The 27,123-nt window shown below is 38.5% G+C and overlaps 1 protein-coding gene across 1 annotated transcript in view; it reads left to right on the top strand.

Moving 5' to 3' along the window:
• Nucleotides 1-27,123, top strand: part of Tmtc2 (transmembrane O-mannosyltransferase targeting cadherins 2) — a 375,422-nt gene that overhangs the window by 206,651 nt on the left and 141,648 nt on the right. The window contains exon 4 of the mRNA XM_041670971.1: nt 2,989-3,103. Within this exon, the coding sequence (XP_041526905.1) occupies nt 2,989-3,103 (115 nt within the window). The remainder of the gene's footprint in view (nt 1-2,988; nt 3,104-27,123) is intronic.

The raw sequence follows: 27,123 nt of genomic DNA on the forward strand, positions 1-27,123 counted from the left end.
TGTAGCTGATGACAACCTTGAACTTCTGCTTCGCCTGCCCCCATCTCTTCCCTGCTAGGGCTACAGGTATATACTACTATGCCTGATTTATGTAGTGCTAGGGATCTAACCTGGTGCTTCCTGCATCCTAGGCAAGGATGCTCGCAAATGATTCATATCTGTAGTCCCCTCTCTTGCTCCTGTTCTGCTTCAGGGAACGCCTGCCCTGCAGACATGGATATTGCTCTTCTCAAAATCTAAACTGTCATCCAACTCCTTCCCTGAAATCCTACCCTGATGATTTGAATAAAACGTACTCCAGAGTGCTTGCCATGGTTTGATAAACCAATGTGTCTAATCCTGTTCATCTCTTGACTTCATCTTGTCTTCTCCGTATCCATCCACCTGACTGGACAATATGTAGCTGGAGACTATTAAGTTTATTTGTTGCTCTGTTTTTCATATTGGAATCTCCAACCTTTCCAGGAAGGGACTCCTAATACTTTAGTTCTTAACATGCTCTAATTTCTCTACCTTTACTTTAGACTGCTATGCATTGTTTATTCTTTTATTATTTGTGGTGCTTATCACTGTGTTAAATATAATGCATTATATTTATTTGCTTGTATTTCTACATTTATGTGTGCTCGTGATTTCTGTAGGGTCATAGAAATGCCGCCAATGCATGCATAATTGTCAGAGGACAACGTGCAAGAATGCATTCTCCTTTCCTACTGCATGGGTTCTGGGGATCAAACTCATATCAGACTTGGGAGCAAGCACCTTTACCCACTGAGCCATCTTGCTGACCCTGCAATGGAACTTTTAAACCCTACTTTCCTTACACATTCTACTGCTGTGGTGTGACATTGCTCCCATTGCTATGACAAGCATTGGCATAATTCTAGAGGATAAATGGTTGCCTTCTAGTATTAGAGGTTTTAGCCCATGGTGATCTGCTTCCATTGCTGCAAGTCTGAGGAAGGGCAGAAAATCCTAAGTGGAACATGTGACAGAACTAAGGAGCACACTTTATGTTGGACAGGAAGCTAAGAGACAGTGAAAGGGACCAGAGTCTCACTATTCAATGAATCTTAACAACTTACGTTTTCAACAAGTAGCCTCCTCCCACACTCTGACCTTCTTCCTACAATCTAATCTCATTTTAAGTTTTTGGTTAGGACACAGCCCTCATCTCATTACCTCTGGATGCTTTTACAGACATACTCAGAAGTGCTCTTTAGTAACATCTGGGTGTTCCTCAGTGCAATCAGTCTGACCATCTAGAGGAACTATTACCTTGAAGAATTGTTTTCCATGCTTTGGGCCCGGTTCTCTTAATGCTGTTGAGAATTAACAAGTATCTGGCTACATTTGTGATTGAGTAAGTGAACATACAACCAAATTTGTAAACATTTATTCTGGATCTATTGCTAATTATGCCTGCTGTTGACCAGAGGGACACTTGTTCGCTATTGTTTAATTAAGACATAAGCACTTAATGAGAATTCCATTTATCTCTATGGAAATATATCTTAAAATATTTATATTTAGTATGTCCTGGCTGCTATTTTCTCTAGCATATTCATTTGGGGATGTGGGCTAATTGCTTTTTCATTGTGTAAATTAATATTTGCATGTGTTTTCAAGAGTAAATTTAGTGTAATCTATTTTATTAATCTGTTATTATGCAGAACTTTGAGAGGGATGAAGTAGCTTGAAAACAAGACTGAGTATTAGAAATTTCTGCAGGGCCATACTATATTAATTTGAGATGAAGGGCACTAGGTTAAAAAAAATAGTGTTTTTGTCTATTAAATTTGAATATGACTTACTGTTTTTCTTCGTTCCTGTTTTCAAATTATTAGTTAACCGGATAATATTCAAATGTTTTTAATTGAATGCTAACATTTTCTCTGAATGCACAATGCCCTGGAGGTGTCCACTGGGCGTGAATCTTATTTTGCCGCTAAAGGTGAACCTAGTAAGCGAATGTTAATTAGAGGATAGGGCAGGCTCAGGTTAATCAGCTTTGGATCGGAATTTTGGCTTCACAGTTAACCTGGCACATCCTTTAGTGCTTCCGCGTCCGCAGGCAGACTCAGTGTCCGTTTCCCATGTAGGGCTGTGTGGCGAGCGTTTATGAGACGACACGTGTCAAGCATGAAACATGTGCTACTCTTTGTTGGGAGATAATTATGAGCTCAGTGTCTTCTTTTGGCCGTGGAAGCATTTGCAATGTGACACATCAGTTTTCTCTCTAGATAACGAAAGGACACGAGACACGTTATATTTAGCAACTGAGGTTAACTGGCGGTGCAAAGTTAGAGAAACACAGGGAAATTGGACAGGGAAAGATTCTCCATATTTTTAATGCATGAAAATTGATACTTTAGACACCTTTGATTCTTCTGGCCTTGTCAGTAATAACTCAAATAGATATATCTAAGTTGTATAAGCCTTCTTGTCTCTATCTTCTTGCTTATCAAAACATCTACTTTTAGAGTTAATACTCTATATTTATAACATATCTTGTGTACTTAACTATGGTCAGAAGCATCATATTCTTCTCATACCTTCTGTTCTCTGGCATCTGTCTGGTTTCCCTTTCTTGTGCATCTCACCTTCGAGTGTTCTATGACATTTGTTCTTACTACTTCCAGTTCAGTATGTATACAATAATTGCAGACCACAAAGACCCACCACGGAAACTTGAAAGAACATGGAGTCTTTGTGGGCGATCTTAAGATAACATTGTTCTTGGCACTGTGATGAACGGTATGCGTGCATCAGCCTTGAGTCATAATGATAGCTTTAATTATTTTAGACTTTGAACATATTTAATCTCCTGGCTTGATGAAATGTTAAAGTATAAAGGAAATAAGTTTTCCATGTAAAATGTTTTATGAAGGATTCTTCACCCCATGTGGTACTTCCTGACAGACGGATATTATGTCACATATCATGGGATTGACACTCAGCCTGAATACTTCTTTTTCTCTTTGCCAGCATGGGGTAACCTTGGAAATGTTCTGAAGAGTCAGAGTAAAATTTCTGAAGCTGAAAACGCCTACAGAAATGCTTTATACTACCGCAGCAACATGGCCGACATGCTGTATAATTTGTGAGTATGCCTGGCTTTCTCTGATTCGGTTCCTCCTTGAAACCTGCTGTGAGAGGGACTAGTGAGTTAACTGATGGGAATGGAGATGTTGATCTCTGTTTTTTCTAAAACAGTTTTCCCCCATTATGCATCTGAGATCAGTAGGCGAATGGCATTTATGATTTCCCTGTTTGAGGTCACATCATCTGTATTTTTGTATATTAATATATGGTTAAATCTTTTTGAAATACTATGCCTTATAACAAAAGTCAGTATCGATGTTTTTCTTAAAAATTCATGTTTTACTGAAACTGAGATGAATAAATACAGAATTTCAAAAATAAGTCTTTAGTGTGACATGACACATTGAATATTAAAGACACATTTTTCCTTCAATGAATCTTTGATTATGTCAAAGTATATATACAACATATGTTCAACGAGGGAAATAGCAGAAACATTCTAGATGCTAGCTAGAGTTTCTTCTTTATCATCTTGTCCACGTCTTCAAATGAGTATAGGAACGTTTGTGCAATTTGAAATATTCGTCAGTATTAACTTTGAATAAAACCTCAAGGACTAAATCAACTTTGCCTTTTGAATGGAAGGTTCTAAGAAGCTTTGCATGTTTGAGTTGGCAAATGAAAACTAAACCTGAATCCTTTCCTTTGTCGTTTACATCTGGGACATTTTTATATGTCATGGAAATCTAGCTTAAAGACAAGAGTGTCTAGTTTATTGACTCCTGTAGCTTGATATCCCCAATTTTCTTAGTCCTGCTAGGAAAGTCTATCAGTCTCATGGCCTGCCGTTCTTCCAGGTCTCATCTGTCTTTTTGTCGGCATTCACCCTGGAAAGTTTTCTCTAACTGATTCACAAGACCATATGCTTTCGTGGATGAATTCTAGGCAGAGTGGGCAGGACTGTGCGGCATCCGTGAAAGCCTTTTCAGAGTTGCTATGGATTCATAGCAGGCCAGTTCCTTATCAGAAAGCTACCACTCTCAGTCAAAATTTGTCACCTACTTTTTGTGCTTTTTGAGTCTTGTGTAATAAGGTATCAAAACTCAGAAGCTTGAATTTTTGTATGCATCTGTGTTCGTGTTATCTAAATCTTTTTAGTGGTTTAGTCTAAAAGTATTGATACGACATGTTATTAAAGATAAAAATAAATGGAAAAGGAGGTAGGCATTTAAAGTAAACCATAGAAGCTCTGTAGAATGTTGTATTCTGGTGTTCACATTGACTTCACCATCCTAGACTTTAACATTGGAATACAAATCTGTTGCACCCTGATACACGAGTGTCAGCAGGAGGGTTTTGTGTGGATTTGCATCAGGTGTGATTTTTCCCTATTACCTAGAATTTCTTCTCATACAGTAAAGCCTTTGTACAATCCTGCCTCTCTTGCTCATGGTTCATGCATCCCTGGGAGCATCTTCATCTTCTTCTTTGCCATAATTGGAATGCCTATTTTTTAATGAAATATTGAATGAATATATTTAGATCCTCTTATAGCATATCATGATTTCTTCATTTAAATTATTTTGTGACTTTATTACTGATGTGATAATATTATTTCATGAAAAAACATTAGGAGTTTTAACATTTGTGTACATATTGCCTCTATGTATGTATACATTAATATACATCGATGGATATAGATATAATTTTCAAAGGACCGTTTGCCTTACAATATGGGATAGAGTGGTTTTTTGTATATATAGGGGATTAAGTAATCTGGCCAATTACTACTTCTGCATTGAGCTTATTTTCTCTGTTAGCCACATCTATAGTCTTTGGTTAATTATTATCATTCTATAATCTGGTATGCGCTACACAAGCACTCCTCCATGATATTGCATCTTCAGTCACCAAGGCGACTGGTTAGTAATTCACATTTTCATTGGCGGTACCTGTTGTTCAGGAGTTTAAAGGCAATATGTTTTATTCCAGCTTATGCTCTACTGATAACATAAAAACAATCCAGTTGGCAATCCTACCTACCCTAGATAAAATATGATTCTAGGTGATCAGAATTAATATTGCCTTCAAGTCCTGTATTCTTATACTTAAAAATACTAACCAATGATTTTAAATAGTACACCTGAATCTTGATTTGCGTTATAATAGAGCAGGAAAGGGTGATTTGTAAAATATTAAAAATAAAGGCTTGCATAATATGAAGTTATGTCTGAAGTTGAGTGAACGTCACCTTAAGAGATTGCAAAAGCTTTAGAAAAAACTTTGGGGGAGGTGACTGAGTAATGTTATCAAATCACATCAGAGAGCTACACACAAGGTTATGTTCTGCTTATGAAACGATATTTTCAGTGCAGTAGGTGTACAACTTTCTTTAGTTCTTTTATATGACATCCCAGGCGGCCATATGGATGAGACTTACAGGCAGCTAAGTTCGCACACGTAATGAACTGCCCTTTGAACATCCACTCCTATATATCTGTACCGTTGCTCCATTTGCACGTTTAATTGACAGGCATAAATGTCAAAATGACGATGGCTCCCACAAAAAGCCTTCAATATGCATATTTCGAGTTCCAAAAAGAAATAATTCAAATAACCTTTACAGATAGAAATAAAATATTTGTAATTAAATCTATTAGTATATGGCTTTTATCACAGTTACTGACTTCCTTGACCATTTGTCAAAACAGTGTGATTGAGTTGGTCGTGGGATTGTGTATCTGTCCCAAGATTTGTTTTTTAAAAAATGCTTCAGAAAGCATTTGCGTATCTGTTCATGATTGCATCTGATATGATGTCTGTCCATGATTATAGACAACAGCCACAGAGTGTGATGTTTAAGGCAGCTGCATCTTATTCTTAACAGACACCAATAGCACGTAGCAGAGCATATAGTCAACTGTTTATTCATACTTGCAAGTCACTAAAGTTGCGTGTTTCACACACAAAATTATTTTAAGCTAGTTTTAGCAGATCAGTGTTTGCATGTTTGCTTTTCGTTTGGAGTGTAGCATATTTTCAGAGACACAGCCCTTGGGCTATCGTTCAGTGATTCACAACATCACATCTCATAAACACGTAGTTGACTTTCAACCTTTTAACTACACAACTCACTTGTTCCTGAAATATAATCGCGTTTTTTTTTCTGAAAAATAGTTGATCTACTTTCATTGTTGGTATAGATTTGTCTTCTTTTAAACAGGTGATTCAGTGGAACATTGAACTTTTTCATTATTCATTCACTTTCAGAAGGCAGATAATAAATTTAAGACAGTATAATCAATTTTTGATTATTTTTCCTAATGGAGAGATCATGTTTGAAGATAATTGAGATTTTGCCCTTGTTCTGTGTTGTTAGAATCCAAGTATCCAATCTGTGAAGCATGAAAAAGGGAAAAAAGAAAGCAGCTTTTAGATTCAAGGGAAGTAGAAAGAAAATATCAATGAACTAGAATTTGGAGAAGCATTAGGCACGAATACGGAAGGATCTGAAACTTCTGGCAAGGGTGATATTGGACAGAATGGAGAAATCTCACGTGCAGCCCCGAGAAACAGAAAGGTATTATTATGAACAGATATCTGAATGCTTAAAATAACACAATAGTAAACACATATACTCTCTTGGGAAATAGTAAACTACATATTAACTATCTCAGGAAAATACAGCTGATCCGTTTTGGCCAAAAAAATTAAATAGCAATGTCAATTAAGCACTTTGAGAAAGTTCAAGAAACATTTTTTTTTTTTTAGAAGAAAGAACCAAATCAAGATGCTTTGCAAGTGGCTTCTTCCATATCCTCAAAGGAGACATAATTTCTCCATTAATTACCATTCTTGTTTTTAGGAAGCTAGGTTATACTAAAAGCAAAACTTGACAAAATTAAGTACGCACATATCAAAGGACTATGTGCCAGCTCCTCCCTGAAATCACAATAAGTGCCAAACAAGAAAGAATAAATTAGAAACCACTACAGACAAGTCATACTTATGAATACAAATACATGCATGTCTTGGAATTAATATAGTGGATATAGCAGCATATTAAAGATTAAAACACTGCAGGCAGGTAGGATTTAATCTGGGATTAATGGCAAGATGTTTAATATTGCAATTCAATTACTACAGTCTTAATTTAAAAATTCAGCAGAAAAAAATGTGATCTCTTGATATGTAAGAAGAGCATTTGATCAGCAGCTACCTCAGAAAGTAAGACTTCTAAGCAAATTAAGAACAGATTAATACTGTAACATAAAATAAAGCATGCCTGTCAATTCCTTATTTAATGAAAATCATGGTACCCTTGCCTCTAAGATTCAGCTTCTTGGTGTTGTGACAGTGGCTTCATTATTGTAATTTTCCAGAGGACTTCTAACTATATTTGCCGTTTATTTAGATAAGTCATAGAATCCCTAGGAGAGTAGGAAAATTTTTGTGACCTGTAATAGGTATTCATAACCACATTCTCTGAAACATGCATTTTGACCAGCCACTAGATAATTCTGTCTTATATATAACCTTCTTGCTAAGTATGATCATGTACTCCTGTAATCCTAGCTCTCAGAAGGTGGAAGCAGGAGGATTAGGAGTTTAGTAGCCTCTTCTACAACAGAGCAAGTTTGACATGAGTCTGCTACATGAAACCCTGTTTAGAAAACATAACCAAACTAATGAAAAGTGCCTCTTGAATCAAATGTCTACTGAGGAGCTATATTTATTTCCGTTTATATGTATATTAGTGTTGATTCAGATACTCTTTTGTTACTTATGACTATCGTGAGCAAAGTACTTAAACTGAATGAACTAAAAAGATAGAGCTGTATTGTCTCATAAATTCATATTCAGCTACAGCGAGGAGCTAGAGTAGACAGGTTTCTTGCCCCTTTCTGTTGTTTGCTGGGAATCTTTGGTGCACAACTATGTTCTCACATGACCTTTCCCTTCTACAGATGCCCATCATACTCAAGCAAGAGCTTTCCTTATTGGCCAATTACTTCTGTAATGACCTCGATTCCACATATGTTCACATATGTGGTAATACATGTTAGAACTTAGCAGAATTTTAGATTTGTGTGCAAAAGTTTTGCCACACATCTCACTATTAAAAGACTTAATTCCATTGGAGCAATGATTTTTAATCTGAAGAGAAGTGGTCAACAGGCAATAGGTTGTTTTAGAAACTAAAATATTTACATGGACTTTAGTGGTATATGTTTCTCATGATGTCCAAAAACTGCCTTCAGAGGAAGTCATTTTAGTGGGAGCATCAATGAAGGAAAAGGAATGTGGCCTTCACTACTTTTTCTCTGCTGGGATAAAATACCATGACCAAGGCAACACACAGAATGAAGAGTCCATTTTGGCCTAAGGCTCCAGACAGATAAAAACCCATCATTGCATGGATTCATGGCACCAAGTGGCAGGCATGGTGGCTAGAACTGAGAGCTGAGGAAGTGATGTGCGACCATAAACAGTTAAAGCCCTCTTTCAGTGACGTATTTCCTCCAATGAGGTTCCACCTCCCACTGGTTCCATAGCTTTCCCAAACAGTGCCACAAAGTGGGTACTAAAGTCTTCAAACCACTACATTGGAGTATCAAGTTATCGTTATATATCCAATAATAAGAAGCATATCAGAAGTCTGTATATTCAGGGCTATGTTTGGAGAACCTTTGTGAGTTCAGAAAAGAAGAGATTGTAGATTCCAGTTGGTGTGACACCTTGGCCTATGTACAGAAATTAATCTTGTGCCCCAAAAAGTGACAATTGATGGATATAAGAAGAAAAATAGTGACCAAATGTCCATAGGTCGAAACAGGATTTCCTGCCGAGTGTCATTGGAGAAGAAGAGCACAGTAATGGAGTGAGATGGCCAGTGAGTGCCTGAGCAGGAGACTGGCATCCAATGGTGGAGAATTCCTGATTACAGACAGCGATTCCCAGAATTGCTTCGTGTGTTTACATAAAGGGAAAGGGAGAGGGATTCTTTTGTTAATTCACTGTGATACAATTAGCAAAGGCTGTGGATGAGCAACTCAGCTGGCCCTTGCTATTTCCCCAGAATAAGATGGCAATTACAGAGACTTGATTTTTTTCTAGCTCCAACATATATCTTCCATTTTGTTTTACTTGATAATTTCCTCACACAGTTAATACACACATGTAATACTGTAAAATTATTGAAATAGTCATAGACCCTATTCAGTAACACAGCAAAGAACCTATTTCTCTTCCTCCAGTGTAGACCTAATATTTCAGTAAGCATATAAGCATGTAGTTAGATATATTGCATAGTTTTATCTCTTAGACATTTTTTGTTCTAATTTGTATAGTTACTGTAATTCTAACTGTCCTCACAGAAAATAGATCTAATAAAAACCTATTTCTTGCATTGATTTGGCATAGTTTAGACATTTAAATAAGTGACTTTTGAAAGTAGGGCAGGCTGACTATGCTTAATGATTGCATCACCCCAAAGTGCTCTCGAGTCCATTTTACCACTCAGTCATCCATTATTGAGTTGCGGTTAAGATGTACAGTCTTCAAATATTTAGATAAGTCTATCTTGTCAAAATGACAGCGATGGATTCAGACAAAAGAATTAATACATAATGACCCAGATGTTTGTCCAATGGCAAAGAAGTCAGAGTTGATTAAGTGGAAAAGATGGCCCTAAAAAGCATTCAGGTTAATTAAAAAAATGCATTATGAAAACATTTTTATTTTAGTTTTCATGGCTTTATACATCAGATGATCATGGGTTGAAATCATAAATTGTGTATAACATGGATGCACACATTGGAGAGTTCGGAGGTCTTCTGGTAGTTTCTGTGGGGGTCTGAGAGAGGAACATGGATGTGCCATGGATATGACGCTGCTTTAAGCATAATAGACTTATGTACAAGCAATAAATAAATCGATAAAAAAATAAATTATAGATGAAGTAAGTCCTTGTGTACCTGTGTTTGCATGGGTTTTTTCCTCCTTGTACAGTCACGGGCAGTGGAGAGGGTCAACAAGTAAACAATTTGCAGAGGAATTATTCGCTTATTTTGATTATGTATTTCTTACATTAGCATACTGAAAACTACAGTTTAACTTATGATATCATCAATCTGAGGAGTCCTGGATGATAAAGTCTTAGCTTCAGGAGACCTGGCCCTGTAAAACCCTTTCCAGGAAGAACTGTGGTTGCACTTTGAGTATTTTCGTCTATAAATCCGCTGTTATGTTCTCACTGTCTTCTCTCCCATGTACACGTTAGGACTTCCACCCTGTTTGGACCTTACATTGGTCAGCTGAGTTGCAGCTCACGCCTGTGCATTTCAGAGCCATCTTTTTCTGCAGTTTGTTGCACATCTTTCCTGGGCTTCATCCTGGGTGGATTTTATGGTTTATCTGTTAGAGTGAAAGCTCCTTTCCTCATGCTTAGATCTTTAATTCTTGTAACACCTATTACAACCATCAGTGGTTTTCACACGGTTTTGAGAAAGAGAGGCTGACTGTGAAGTCCTGCCTTTTACTCATTGGAATGATCCTATCTGCAGATCCACCCAGCAAATACCAAGTGTTTGCAGAATAACAGCCATTGGGTTAGGAAGTAAGAATTAGCTCACAAGCAAAGTATAATTTCTGTCTTCAAGTAGCTTGAAGTCTGGATTTAAAATTATATGTTGGTGCTAGGGAGATGGTTCCCTTGCCAAACAATTATGTCAATCAGAGTTCAGTTCAAAGAACCCTCGTAGATGCAGGGTGGATGTGGCAGGTCTTTGATAATTCTGATCATGGAAGGCTGAGGTGTGGGGTCCCCCAAGCAATTAAGCTAGGGGAACTTGCTATATTCGTGAATTCTTGATGGATAGAAACCCCGCCTTACAGAAGAGGTGGGAGAGCAACTGAAGATGATTTCTGACATCAACCTACATGCATAGATAGGTACATGGACCCAAGCAGACGAGAACATTTGTACACACACACACACACACACACACACACACACACACACACACGAAAGCTATATATAAAGTTCTAAGCTGGGAATGGTAGCATATGCCTGTTATTGCATGTTGGCTTTGAACTCCTGATCCTCTCTGCCACCACCTGAGTGCTGGGATTCTAAGAATGCACCAACTATACCTAGAGAAAGGTCACTTGTTGCAACATGGCAGACAATGTCTTAATTCAGGTTAGAAGGAAAAGAGGGAACGAAGATGGGAATCGTCGTAGAAAGACAAAGGAAACAGTAGTAGAAGGGAAAAATGAGTTTTGATTGAGTAATTTTAGGTGTTTTCTTACTATCTTGTAAGCATTCTGAATTCATTTTTACATCTTTTATAAGGACATTTGAAGGTAGAATGTATAGATTTTTGTGTCATAATTATATACATGTGTGAATGAAAACGGACTTTCAGTGAAATATATTTGTATAGCATGCAAAAGGCTAAATACAAGGACTGTTAATGCACTGGAGACCAGCCTCAGCAGAGAAGTGGGTCTCGAATCTGGGATGTCTAGAAGGTGAAATGAATACACGAACCCAGGATTCTCATGCAAGCTGACAAGCTATCAGCCGCAGAGCAAGTTCTTCTCCTTCTTCTTCTCCTTCTTCTTCTTCCTCCTCCTCCTTATTCTTTTTCTTCTCCTACTTGTTCTTCTTTCTTCTTCTGCCCTGAGCTTCAAACCTCAGTCTTTTATTGTAAATTTTGCTCAAGCAAATTGATTCTTTTTTCTTGCCACAGGTTAATCATTAGCTGGGCCAAGCACTTCACAAGAAGTATAAAGATTCTTTGAAATCCAAACATCAAATTTATTATGACATTTCCCAGTTCCCAAGCCCCATGCCAGCAACTATATTCATAATTCTTAGCTGAGTTAATCATAAAACAACTTCTGAGACTTTTACCTTAGAGGCTACCTACTTGCAGTTTACAGAAGCATAGTTCAGTGGGTTTTACTCCATTGTCGTACCCTTCCCCTTGTTGTTCCTCACAATTCCAATTTTGATTTATAAGGCCATAGTCAGTCAACCCCAAAAGTCTTAGGTTCCTCAGAAACTTTTTTTTTATCATAGCCAAGTTCTTTTCTGTTTCAGTATAATTCTTTTGCCAAGTTTTATAGTCAGGAAAAAACAATTTCTGCATTTTCCCCAAATTTCTCCAATTCTTTCATCAGTCAGTTTCCCCTGCCCCATAACCTGCTTTAGAGCTTCAATGCCTGCCCACTTTATCAGATTAGAAAGACTCATATTATCATACAGCAATCCATATTTTCAGAAGTCACTGGTGTGGACGGAGAAAAAGAACATGAAGAACAAGTACACTAGTAGAATTGCTACAACCAGAATCATCTGTAACATTGCCAAATGTGTATGCAGATGCCATAGAAGTGGTCCTCAGGGCACATAGGGGTTTTCTCTTTGGCCCTCAAGTAACAGGATTATTTAGCTGCCACTGGGTTGCCTGAAGGGAGTTGCTTCTTGAATCTCAGGAACCACATGTGGAGGGGGCTATACTTGGCCATTTCTGGCATCAATGGAACCATAGATAAAATTAATATTTCAGCATCTCGATACAAGTTGTATAATTCTATGTTTCAGAATTAGAAGAAGGAAAAAATACCCACAGTGTGGAATGTCAATACCTGGGTCTTGATTCTTCTACATAAAGTGTTCAAAGAAGACCATTTTTCACCAAGAAAGCCACAAGGCATCTCCGAGAATGATTTAATCTTCTGAGCTATATGGGCACAATGACCAAAGAGCTTACATGCACACTAAAACCTCCATGGCAGTTGGAGATGTAAATTATTTATATTTTCATTGTTAGTGAAGTTTTTGACACGCCTTTGGTGCTCCACATAGACTTTTAAACGGCACTGCATCACACAACACACTTTCCACTCGTTTGTTTTACATCTATGACAAGTGCACATGAGAGTTTCAGCGTCTGCACTGTCAGCCTTGCCTTCTCCAGCATGCATAGAAACTGGAGTCTTTTAATATCTATGACCCTGGAAAGAGAAAGACAGAGGCTAGGTCCTGCCCATGCCTATCCGTGTTATGTGGATCCCATTTCAGATGCAGCTACTGCAAAATAGCACCACGTGGGCTTGGCTATCCTGGCGAGAAACAGTCTCATTCATATTCACTGTGTAGAAAAAAAGACATTAACCTAGATTCCACCGCGAAGCAAATTGAATGGAGACATTTTTTTTTTTTCTGAAACATCGTTGAAAGATCTTTAATTTTGAAGTCATTTCCCTCCACAGCTGTGGAGGTGAAACCAAGGAGGTGTATCAGAGAGTTCGTACAGCAGTTTACAGTGACACGCTGAACTACTGTGTCTTGTTCACAGTAAAGTGCACTGGACGCTGCCTACAGGGGCAAAAGCCTTCCTCTTGTTCTTCCTAAAATTGTGTTCACACGGAGGGTGCAGATGATGCATGGCAGAGTTTTAAGGAAATGCATTTCAGTTTTCTCCTAAGGAGGTTTTTGCCTAGTGAGAAGAAAGTGCCTTGCAGACTCTGCTCTTGAAGAAAAACGAACAGATGTAAATTGGTTATTTGTGTAGTCCCAATCAGTCGGCTGCAGAGTTTCAATTACTGAGGCTTAAGAATTATTTTCTAGACCCACCAGGAATTATGGTAATATTGTCTGATGCTTAATTTATTCTCTCTGTTATATAAGGTTTGGCTTATGTGAGAGTAAAGTTGCTTAAAGTATAATTGAAGTTAGAGGGCATCTGGATATGTAGATGATAATGAATTTAAAACTAATGTTGTGTCATCTGCTACTTACTTCTTATGTATTTTATTTATGTAAAATAGCACATTATTTTCCGAGGCTGAATTATATTTCCTAGTGCTTCTTTCAGCTACTTGCCTCCAGATTACCCTTACTGAGATAAGTCTTCCTGGCTGAGGCTGACTCTACAGCAGAACTAACTCCTTGGACCAATCCTCCCACTCATTTCCTCTTAATTCTTTTTGTGCATTGCACTTATTGCTATGAAATATACAAGCTCCACCATGTAACTATAAATGTGTGTATTTAAAAGGAGTACAAATTCCCAGTTAATTTTCTAGAGTGTTAAAGAATGTACTTGGCGTGCATTCTGATAGTACAATATATGCTTAACATGTGAAAGATCCCAGGTTACATCTCCAGCATATCACGTACCACACACATGCACACAGGCACACACTCAGACAAACACACACAGAACCCCAAACTATGAAAATGTGAACTCCAGATGGCATCATTTTGATATATTTGCAAACTTTCTAAAGCAGTGCTTAGCACACTGTGAGTGCTTTGTAATTTTTCCTTGAGGTGTGTATGTATGTGTGTGTGTGTGTGCGTATACATATATATATGTATATATACATATATATGTATATATACATACATATATATATATATATATATTCCTTTCGGTACATTTATTCTCCTCAAATATTCAAGTGTAAATGATATGCCATAGACTGTCTGTATCCTCCTTCTTCTTTCCCTGACCCTAAAAGAATAGCAGCAGTTACTCAATGATGCCCTTTTGACTTCACACCTACATCTCCTTAAACTCTCCCTGTTCCACTTTGCCCCTTTGGTCCTTTAAGCTGGGATGACAAGTCATAGAGATTGGATGAAAGTGATCCCTTCTCTGTCCTGTCATAAGGAGAATCATATAAGGAAATACCCACACCATCTGGAGGAGACCCAAGCCTGGTTGTTATAAATTCATGGTGTGGTAGTCAGGCAATTTCTAGTGCAAAGTCTTGATTAAGGGACTGATGCAACCATCTAGCAGTCTGAAAGGACACTGGACTTTATAGATATTTGGCAGCTTTTATGATTTTCCCTTCATAATCAATGTGTGTTTCTTGCTTACTTGTCCTTTGAAGTAATATCCTTTAGAAGATCCCTGAATCTTTAAAGATCAGTTTTAGTGGTGGGTACCAGCCTAGCATGGAAGATGTGGCTTAAAACTCAGATAATGCAGTTCTTATAAAAATTATCAATGGAGCTGGGCACAGCGGTGTGTGCATCTGTAATCCCAGAACCTGAGCTAGGAGGATATCCATGAATTTGAGTGAATGCCTTTTTCCTAAACATAGAAATAAAACCAAAACAATAAAGCAACAAATGTTGATTCAGTGAGATGAGAAAACAGGCCTACACCGAGAGTTACTGAGGAAACATTCCTGTGCCTCTTGGATTCCTACGTGGCAGTGAGATCCTAGCAATTGACAAAACTATCCCTTTCCGAACTAATTAGACATTCACATTGGGTAGCCTCCATAAACAGTAAAGAATTACAAGCAAATCTCTGTGTAGACTTAAATTTAATCATTGGTGCATAGTGCCTTTAAATTGTGTGAGATGCTTCTGAGTTCTCAGTTACTTTAAATTCCAAAATGAGCTTAAAGGGTAAGAAAAATATTTGTAGGAGTCTTGACTATATATAGGCTTACAAGAATAGCATTTGTTTTCATGGGAAAGGGGAAAAAAGAACAAGAAAATTTTCCTTTCATAAAAGTTGAAACCTCTGTCACCCCATATGCCTTGAGGGCAGCTTAGTGAAGTGGCTCAGATGGTGAACTGGGCATTATAGAGACTTAGGTTCAGATCTTCCACGGATGGTTCCCATGATTGGCTGTGGGAAAATTGCTTAATCTGTCCTCTTCATCTGTAAAATTGGATTATGTTAGTGTTATTTTGGAAGGATTAAGTAAAATATGCTTAGAAACTTGATATAACCCTACAGTAATAGAAGTTGAAAAGTTTGTCGGATGTTAATTTTATGCTGTTTCCAATTACTTCCTGGCTGTTTCTTTGTGAAGCGATGGCACCATTCACAGGCAAGTTTTTCTATGAAAAGAAATTGATCTAGTGTTCAAGGATGACTCCCCCGACATCCCCCAAAATCCCTTTGTATTTAATTTTAAACCAAGGAAAGTTTGTCATTGGAGGATGCAGTTTACCTGCATATGAAGCAACTCACAAATATTCCTGTATTAAGAATCGTGTAGGAAGGAAGCAAGGGGGGAGAGAATCTAAAAGAGGGAGGGAGGGAGGGAGGAAGGAAGGGAGAGAGGGAAGAAAAAGAGAGAGAGAGAGAGAGAGAGAGAGAGAGAGAGAGAAGGAGGGAGGGAAGAAGGGAGGGAGGGAGGAGGGAAAGAGAAAGAAAGGAAAAGAGAAAGAAAGAACAAAAGAAAGGAAGAAACAAAGAGAAAGGACAAATGAAAGAGCAGGAGGGAGGGAAAAAAGGAACAAGAAAGAAAATAAAATGAAATAGACCCTATTTTGAGTCTTTTCAGCTGAGGTAGAAAACACAAATTATTTTCTTTCCTACAGAGATATCAGCTAAAACGTTTTAAGACTCTTCTGCTCCTAATTATACGGATGGAGAGAAGTAAAATGAAAACTTCCCACCATGGACCCAGTGTCAGTTTTCTCTCTAGGTTTCTATTGAGTACTGTTATCTTATCACTTTAACCACATGGATATATCCATTCTATCCATACCTGCTGTTGTTTTTGACATATAGAGGAAAATGCAGCCTCAGTTCATTCAGAAAACAGGTGTGGAGAGTATTCTGCTAATTTCAGCATATAGTACATGTCTGTGAATTATGGATCCAACAGTAATCACAGCTATATGAGTTAAAGTCCCCGGGACACTCTAGTCCTGTGCCCCTCTTCCGAAGAAAAGTATGCTCCTTTCATGTGTTTCCTGTAATAATAAATTAAAATAGTAATTATGTAGCATCTTGTGTCAAACCTACCTGAGTAGAATGTGCTATGGTAGAGTATAAAGGTGTCTAGATTCATCATTCAAAGTCAACCCCAGAAATACCTTTGTAAAAAAAAAAAATGCTGTTTGACACTGCCCAGATTTTTACTTTGAAGGCAAAGACAACAAAAGTGAGAATATGTTTCAGCTTTTTTTCTTTTCTCCTCTAATATAAATTGATAAAGGCTTTGCATGTTATGCCTAACAATTGCTTTTGATTAGGCGTCTCCTGTTTCACATTTGACAGGTTATAAGACAACATCTTTCTCATGAAATAGAAGTCCTAGTTGTACTTTACTGAGCTGTCAATGTCTAAATGAAATTCAGTTTAGAATAAAGAGGGAGGTCTGTGTCAAAAGAAAAAGAGCAAAGAGGAAGCTAAGCTGTTTTTTCTGGAACCCACTTGGCAGTTATATGACACTTTAGAGACAACACACTTTGACGAAAGTTCCAACTCTGGAGAACCATGGAATAGAATCGTATGCCCTTGTCTGTTCATTCTGTGACACTTGATTGTTTTTCCTTTCATGTCTCTTTTGCATTCTTTGCCAGGCAATGACAGGAGAATAGAAGAACAATTGACCCCTTATCCATACGAGGAAAACTGTACCTCATCTTTTAGTTTTGCCCATAGTTCATATGCTGTACAATAACCAAGTGCAGTAACAATAGCTTAATATCCAATTACGTTTGTCAGAAACCATGTGAAATATTTTCTAATAAGTAAAAGGTACATGTTTTGTGCAAAATTATTTAGCATATATTTCCTCTTCTAGTACTTTCTACACCAAAAAGTCTTTGTTAAAATGTTATTACCTGGACCCCGCAGTCTTCACATTCGGTTAATTAAAGAAAGGCGATAAAATGGAACATTTGATTTGTAGACATGTTTGAGTCAGGAGAATCCTTGTGTTTAGACATCAGATAAAATGTCTGTTATCTAAAGGTGGTGTTCTTGTGACCACAGGATGCCATTCTGCAGAAAACATAGGTGTGTCTGTAATGGTCCCCTCACCTCAGAATTTTTCATCTGAAGCTCATTGAATCTTTTTTTTCATATAGAAAAATTCAGATTGTTTCTTTTCCATCTGATAGCTCCCAGGAGTTTTCTACTTTCTAGAATTTGAGAGTATTAATTAAAATTAAAAATATTACTAATGTAATTATTTTTTTGGGCAAAGATTAGTAATTCTGACCATGCTTATGTCTAAAAACATAATTTAAGTTTTTCAGTTTCATGCATCTATTTTACTCAGATATTTTTAATTCCCTATACTACCATATGTGTTATTATGTATAGCTTCATATAATTTTTAAAAATTTAAAGACTAATGTATATAACATCTCATGCCTTGGTAAGAAGTTGATTAGTGAGTGATTAGAAACTGGAATTGGCAATAATTTTCTCTGTCATATAACCGGAAGTCCAGGGAAGGGCACTTGCAGCTGGCCAGTATAGCTGTGACTCAGAGTCTTGGGCCTCTTTATTATATCCCCCACCATCCTCAGCATAGGACGTTGTAGCAGGAATAATAACAAAACCTTGCTGTACGTTGATTCGATCCTGCTTGCTTTCGCTTACTCAGTGTCTAGCACAATGGTTAAGGCATGGAAGGTGCATGCCTCAGTTCTTATGGCCTAGAAACTTAGGAAACCGATAACTTAAAGGCTTGAGTATCTTTATTACAATCTGTACTTAGAAGGACTTTAAGTTTGATTCCATTTATAGCCATGTAGGTTTCTGATAATTTTGCCTGCTTTCTAGTGTATCCAGGAGAATATGCAAGGATTTATGTTTTATGACTATATGCCATGCAGTTAATTATCACTTCTTCATTTAATAATAGAAGATTAAGAATTCGTTTTTAAGTGACATGTTATACTCATTGCCTACAAGTGAGCGTAGGTTTTTGGGGAAAAAAGAGGAAATTCATCTCTAGCTTCATGACATAGTGAAATTATATAAAAATCTCACTATTACAGGCAGCTGAATTAGCAAATTTGATTAAGAAGTATGACTTAATACAAAGTTCAAACATGACTCTGACTTATTAATTAATTACTATTAAGAAATTTCACACATGTAAATTGCTTTGGGGAAAAAAATAAATCAAAGCTCCAGAATTTATTTTGTATCTCAGAGGGGGGTAAACCATTAATTTTAAAAGTTCCTCTGTGTGTTAAAGGAGGATCACAAGAGATAAATCTCAGGAGAATATTTCGTATGCAGATGGATATACATTTTCCCCTCACAATTGAGCTTAGTGTTGCTAAAACACTTGGGGAGCCATTGTGAGCAAACATTGTCCTCTGACTGATGGCAGGGGCGGTGGAAGACTGTTCCCAACTGCACCCTACTCTCAGCTGTACAGTTTTAATTGTCAGTTGTCTTGGCCTTTCGCGTTCCCAAATGCTTCCTCCTACATAGATTATGTCATTTAATTTTCACAAAGCCTGTTATTATTGCTATTGTTAGATTTAAAAATGCCACCCTTTGTGACTCTGGCGTTTCATTGCCATGACTGTTCTGACTGGAATGTTGTTCTCGGCATTCTTGGCTTTGGCCTCTATTTCTTCTCTAGGAACTTCACCTGACCTGTTCATTTTGTGAGTTCCCAAGATGCTATGCTTTCTCATGGCCCAATTTGCATACTGTTGTTATCATTGACATATCTGTTTCATAACAAACAATTAATCCAATAATTATCTATTCATTGTTTGATACTAGGTTGACTGACACTACCTAATATATTAACATAGTGTAGGAATGCTATGGACTTTGCCATAATTTTAAAAAATGAAAAGGCAGTTAATTAGTTGTCCATACTATTTCTCCAGTGAGAACTGCAAGACTCTCAGTTAGCAGTGTCCTTGTGCCCTTGATTTTTGTGTAGGTATCAGCCCAGATGCTGGGCTCCGTATTATTGGATACTTGACTTTTTGGCTGCTCATATACTTCATTTACTCCAACTTTGGGAAATCTCTTCTTTCAAGTGTTTCCAAAGACCCATTTTAGAATTCAAGGCAAGTGGTCACAATTGGAGATTTGAATTCTTTACACGTTTATTTTATAATTTATTTGGGGAGGGCATAGCATGGGTCTGAAAAACTTGATGAAGTCAATTCTCCTCTTCAGCCTTGTGAGTCCCTGAAATAAAACCAAGTCCTTCAACTTTCTCTAAGTGTCTTTCCTCACGGAGCCATCTCTCTACACTGTGACGTAGTATTTTTTGTTTGTTGGCTTTATTTAGGATGGTTATCACAACTTCGGTTGACTTTCCTTAATCAAGTTTCTAGACTATGGTGGTTTCAAACAATGGTATCTTAAAAAAAAAATTAAAGTCAGTTTATAGCAGAAGAATAACATAATCAGCACTGAGCATTTCTGAGAATTCCTTCTATAGATGAAGCCACTAGATGAAGTCATTCAGAAAAAGTCATAACTCTACTGCATTCCAGTATTTTGCACAGCCTTGACTCTTTCTGTAGGTGAGTATATCCCTCAAATCCTCATCCTCCTCATCTCTGCCTCTCGAGTATTGAGATGAAAAGCATTTGCCACCATGCCTGGCTCTGAAAAGACATTTTCTTGTTATTCCTAGGAAATTCAGCACAGCAACTCCTTACATTATATCAAGTTAGGCATTACAGACACTATATACAAATGGGAGAATTTAAACGCAAGTATTTCATCACCATGTGAAAAGGTCTTGGGCTTATGCAGCTTTAGGTATCCAAGAGGAATCCTGAACTAATCCTGCACTGACAGCCAAGGATAACTCGGCTGCATGCATTTATGGATGGCAGCGTGATGTGATGATACAAGAAAGCATTGTGGGTAATCTGGCATGTGTGTCTGGAATTCAGCCTTGTTACAGACAGACCCTGACAGTTTGCTCAGATGTACTGTCAGAGGCAGGAAGGACATGCCTTTTTTTTTTCAATTTTTTAAAATAATTTTTTTTCTTCTTCATAAAAAACACCAAGAACAATGATAGGTTGTATCTTTATTGAAAACATCCTTTTACTTTCCTTCCTGTGTTTTATGTTTTCTTTATAGCGGTGTGTAGAGAGGACAGGTATGCGAAGAAACTTTTCTAACAAAGAAATGTGTTACAGTCACTTACCCTGAGAAACTAATTGTGTTTCTCAGTTTCTATGCCGCAGAGGCGGTCTTGCCTTTTCATGTTAAGATATATATACCTGCGTTCTTATCTTCTTCCCAGTTGTTGCCAGTGATCAGCACCCTTGCCCTCTGCCCAGTTAATGCCAGGGTCCAGCACTTCTGTCATATATCTGATGGATGCCAGTGGCCAGTATCCTTACCCACTGCCTAGTTAATGCCAATGGCCAGCACCTTTGCCCTTAATCCAATTCATGCCAGTGATCAGCACCCCTGTTCTCTATCCAGTTAATGCTGGTGGTCAGCATCCCCACCTACTGCTCAGTTAACGCCAGTGGCCAGCACTTCTGCCTTCTACCCAGTCAATGCCAGCGGTCAGTATTTACACCTTCTACCTATTTGATGCCAATGACCAACATCCCTGTCTGATACCAGCTGATGCCACTACTCTGTTTAAATCAGTGGACAGGATCCCCACCTGATATCCAAATGATGCCAGCAACAAGCTTCTCTGCCCAATACCCAGACAATGCCAGTGGCCAGCCAGCACCTCTGTTATGACAACCATGAATTTTAGTCTCTAGACAGTGCCAAAGACTCCCTAGGGTGGCAAAGTCACCTATGGTTTAAACCACTGTGCTAAGTAAATGTTTCCTTCTGTCTCTGTCAGTGTTTAGGGCCAACTTGGGATTTGTGTGCCACTTATATTTAATTGCGCATTTAATTCTGCCCAACCCGCTGTAGTTATTCTTATGACTGATTTTCACTAATCAACTTGCGATACTACTGTGATCATTTCTTAAGTGCTATTTTAGAAGAAAGGCTGTTAGAGGACATTAGAGGAAAAGATGGATCAAACTTTCTTCTGGAAGAAACTATGCACATATATTGGTAATTCATAGGCTTATCAGTAACCACCACCAACAAAAGCTGACGTGTTTTAAGAGAACATTCTGTTACTGCTGTTGCTTCTGCTGCTGCTACTGGTGTGTGTGTGTGTGCGTACATACCTGTGTCTGTGCATTTCTCTACATGGCTGTATATGAAGTAATTTTCTAGAATTTATGTGTTACCACTAGTAGCTCAAATGTTCCTGTATGTTTTCTTTGACTGGAACAGAGAGTTGTTCTTTTTCCTTCTCCAGGCTGGATAATTCCCTGCTGGCCTTAGTTTGAGTGACGGTCCTAAGAGCATGGACGAATGTGAGACACGAGAGAAGTAAAATATTCCTTATATATGCCGTACTTCCCAGTCCACCCATAAATATATAAAAATGACCTTTCTTTCTGCCATTTCAAAAGTATAATTTTATAAATTCTTTTCAGTCAAAATAGTATTTTAATTTTGTATTATTACATATAGAATGTCCATTCACTTGCTCTCACGACAGCGTTGCACTTATTGTATAAAACTATTTCTGACTATATACTTGCATGATTGTATATTAAAATGTGTTCTTCTTTTTAATATATTTAGAAGCTAGAAGAGTTTATTGTCATGGCCAGTATGTAAACATGTCATGTCACCAATTTGAACAGCCATGGAAAAGCCTTTGGTGTGAATAATTAAGTATTATTCAAGTCTTAAATTTCTGACTGCTAGGCTTGCATTTTGATGTACTTGTCTGTTTATGGTCAGTCCTTTGTGTGTTACTTTATTAATGTCTTCTTATGTTGCTGGGTCGGGTGGTGCTCTCAGGAAGCAGAGGCCGGAAGATCTCTGAGAGTTTAACGCCAGTCTGGTCTACATAGTGAGCTCCAAGGCAGTCAGAGATGCATGGTGAGACCCTGTCTCAGATAGATAGAATGATAATTATATAGATATAGTTGATAGATAGATGATTGATATAGATAGAAAGATAGAAAGATAGAAAGATAGATAGATAGATAGGCAGACAGATTACTTAACATGTATGTACTTATATGTAAGCTGCTTGACATGCTGTAAATGCTGAGTGAATGCAGCTACTCTTATCATTGTAACTAATGGACCATAAGAGATTTCTGTCTCTCCACTATGGTTTTAGAAAAGTCAACTGTAGGTTTTGTAAATGTGGCTTGGTATTAACCATGTTTTAGGATGGATCTAGAATCAGTATAGAATTCCAAGATGAGACATTCCTTTTCATTGTTTTAAAACAAGCTAGAGTCCGGTTTTATCCCAGGCTTTTCCAGACCCAGGCCTGCTGGCCTTGGTGAGTTCCCAATAGAACATCCCCATTGTCTCAGTGTGTGGGTGCACCTCTCGCGGTCCTGAGTTCCTTGCTTGTGCTCTCTCTCCTTCTGCTCCTGATTTGGACCTTGAGATTTCAGTCCTGTGCTCCATAAAACCAGACTCTCTGAACATAGTGGACAATGAGGAATACTGAGAACTCAAGAACAATGGCAATGGGTTTCTGATCCTACTGCACGCACTGGCTTTGTGGGAGCCTAGGCAGTTTGGATGCTCAACTTACTAGATCTGGATGGAGGTGGGAGTTCCTTGGACTTCCCACAGGACAGGGAACCCTGATTGCTTTTCGGGCTGGGGGGGGGACTCAATTGGGGGAGGGGGAGGGAAATGGGAGGCGGTGGCGGGGAAGAGACAGAAATCTTTAATAAATAAATAAATTAAAAAAATAAAACAAGCTAGAGTTACACAAACTTTGAGGTTTAGAACAAAGCAGTAGGTAGTCTACGTGTATCTAGAACTGAATATCTTCTTTATCTTTATCAAGAACACTCCCTCTGAAACTCATGACCTCTTTAATTATTATTGGCACATTATTATTTAATTATTATAGAAGCACACTTTTATGTAATATAACCTACTGAGTCCATCAGTGTTGCTACATTGTATGTGTGCTTAAGAATGTCCCCGTGGAGGTGATGGAGAAGACTGAATTTCCCTCTTAGCAGCAGCTGTCTATAGTTATTTGTCGAGGCATGGGTTCTTGTGAGGTTTCCCCGATCCACACTGGAATGTGAATTGATTCTGACATTGTGCTAGACTTATTTAGGGTTTAGTCTTGTTGAGATTTCATGGGTGCAGCTTGCTTGTCATAGCTAGAAAACACTGTCGTGTAGAAGGTATCCTCCCCATCTCTTGCTATCTTTCCACTCTTTCTTCCTCCAATTTCCTCCATGAATTGTACATGTTTCAGTTGGGCTTGGGAACCCTACCCCCCCACCCACCCAGTTGTCTTCTGCGCTGTCACCAATTTTCGATTTTTGTAATGGTCTCTCTCTGCTACAAAAAGGAAACTTCTTTGACAAGGGTGAGAGATACACTTATGTGCAGGTATAAGAATAAATATGTGGAATACAATTAGGATTTTATTTGTTAAGGACTATGACAGAGCCAGGTCTTCTTTAGGTTCCATAGTCTCACCACCCAAAAGAAATGGCCTTGTTTTATAGTAGTAGACTTGAATTCCTTCCTATTAAGGAGGCTTTAAGGTTAATTAAATGACTTTTGGTAATTCCCAAGATATAAGTGCACTCTTTAGGATCTGACACTCTGAGGGTGACCATTGTCGTGGTTTTCGGGCTTTATAGCTTGGTAAGACTATTAACTGCATTTCTCCCTGGGCAGGCTGCTGCTTTGACATGTGTTGTTTTGTTTCATGTAGCACAGACTCTCCTCAGATTCCATATACAGCCCAGGGTGACGCTAATCTCTTGATCCTTCTACCTCTCTCTCTAAAGTGCCAGGATTGTAGTAGAAGAAGCAGGGCCCCTTGATTGTCCCGGCTAGCATAACCCCCGAAATAACCAAACAGATATTGTATTAATTAAATTACTGCCTGGCCCATTAGCTCTAGCCTCTTATTGGCTAACTCTCACATCTTGATTAACCCATCTCTATTGAATCTGTGTATCACCACGTGACTGTGGCTTACCAGCAAGATTCTAACCTATGTCCATCTCAGGCCGGGATTCATGGTGTCTGCCTGACTCTGCTCTCTTTCCCAGCATCCAGTTCTGTCTTTCCCGCCTACCTAAGTTTCTAAGTTTCTTACCTAAGGCCAAGACAGTCTCTTTATTTAACCAATGAAAGCAATACAAATACAGAAGGACCTCTTACACCACCAGGATTAAATGTGCCTACCACTCTCTGCATCTTTGAGCATGGAATTCATTATCAGAGAAACAGTATCCAATTCTGCCTTTGCTCGTTTTTTTGCCCAGTTAGTTTGTTAATTCTTAGACTCTTATTTCTTCCTGTGTAACATCAGGCTGATGACAATATTCTTACTCTGTTTGTGTGCATGTGTGCACACTATGTGTGTTCAACACAATGCCACTTGCATGTGTGCCTGCTTTTTGCCCAGTCTTGGACTAGGGCATGTTATCAGATTCCCTCAAATGTCATCGTTTTTGCCATTTGTTTTCCTTGTTACTGTGGAACACTATGTGCATATAAATCTTGCTTCTTTTCTGTAGCATACACAGCAAGGTAAAGTGATCAGGGAGAGCCTTATCCCTTGCTAATCAGTCAAGGCTATCTGACTTGAACTCACTCATTAGTACCTTTATGACACAGGGCAGGATCCTGAAGGTTTTATTATCACACTGCGTGCTCTTCTCTGCTCTGTGTGTATTTTATGAATTGCAAAGTGACAGAATATAATGTATAATGTGTCAGCATAGCTGATCCCAAGAGGCCAAGGACATCAGTCTCCAGACATGTCAGCTTTAGGTCCCAGTCAGATCCATGCACATCCCCAACCCGTTCACTTCCATCTATCCGAATAGCATATTTGCCCTGTAGAAATGTAATTATGCAGAGACTAATTAGTGGGCTCTTTCAGTTACTTGCAGGCTAGAGAAGATAAAGAGGGTTCTGACAGACCTATAAAGATGCTCGTTCAGGGACAAGCAAAGAGCCATAGCATAGAAGAGTCAATGACTCTGGAGAGGGCACAGAGCATGTAACTATCACCATGAAAAGCATCAGGGTTCAGGCATGACAATCAGCTTTCTGGTTTCAGCAGCTGATCCTGATGCCATCAATCTAAGCAGAGTTTTTTTTTTTTCTTCATTTATCTGACTTCAGGTTTAGTTTTGCGCAGGCGCTACTACTCCTTTTCCTTTTCAGATGACTTTGGAAATTCCAGCTAGGTCTCAGATGGCTCAGTCATCCGATAGACACATCTGGAGTCAGGAGAGTAATCCTGATTTGAGTGTCGAAGGCAGTGTGCTTCCATGCAAGACACAGGGCCACATGGTGATGTGCAGACCGCGTATGAAGAGCGGAGGCAGAAACAGCCATGGAACACCACCTTCCCATAAGGCAGTGTGCGAGTAAAGAAGTAGCCAGGGTTTTCATTCTGTACAGGATGGTCTCACAAATGGAAGAAGGCTAAGCATGATACCAAATCTAAGGGAAGATGGAATCGAGGAAGGAAGATAAAGTCAGCAATTTTGATAGCGATAGTTGAGTGGGCAAGTTACCTACGTAGACACTCCACGTCGTGAAACATGGAACCATAACTTAGCATAGCGTACACAACATAGCATGGGGAGGACAGCCTTGTGTTTGTTCATTTATTTGATTTTCAAATAACTGATCTCTTCAGAATGTATTCTAGGAGATCGGCTTTAGCAACTTGTTAGGCAGTGGAAGGCAGTTAACTCCTCCCACCGGGCCCCTTCCTTAAGGGTCTTATCACCTGCCAGCAGGGCTCCATTGAGAGTCCCCGATTCTTAAATGTGAGCTTTTGGCAGACACTCAGTCATTCCGAACCCTAGCAGTACTCCTCAAACGCCTGTTTTGACAATAGCCTTTTCTTTTCTTAGAGCTCCATTTTACTCCTCTTTCAATAGCAAGGAAGCTGCCAAGTTGAGTCTGCAATTGGCATCGTACAGCCGCCCTTGGCCCACTAGATGTATCTTATATCTGTAAGATACTGTTTACAAGAGAATGGGCCCAGAGCAAGGTCCTTTGGGACACCTTCTAATTAGTTCAGTTTCCTGACATCTTATTTTCATAGAAATGGTAATACTTGGTTTTCATTGATGTCATAAGGGCGGGGATTGGCATGGCTTGGTTAATCCGTGTGGGTACTATTTAAGGAGCCTCATAGAGAGGTCCCTAAAGTCTGAGGGTCTGGAGAAGGAGATGTGTTTCTGCCTGGTAGACTGAAATTTGCAGAGTATTCTAAAAG

The sequence above is a fragment of the Microtus oregoni genome, unplaced genomic scaffold (genome assembly GCF_018167655.1).
Source record: "Microtus oregoni isolate MIOR12 unplaced genomic scaffold, Mior012 000001F_ref0000356, whole genome shotgun sequence".
Lineage (NCBI taxonomy): Eukaryota > Metazoa > Chordata > Mammalia > Rodentia > Cricetidae > Microtus > Microtus oregoni.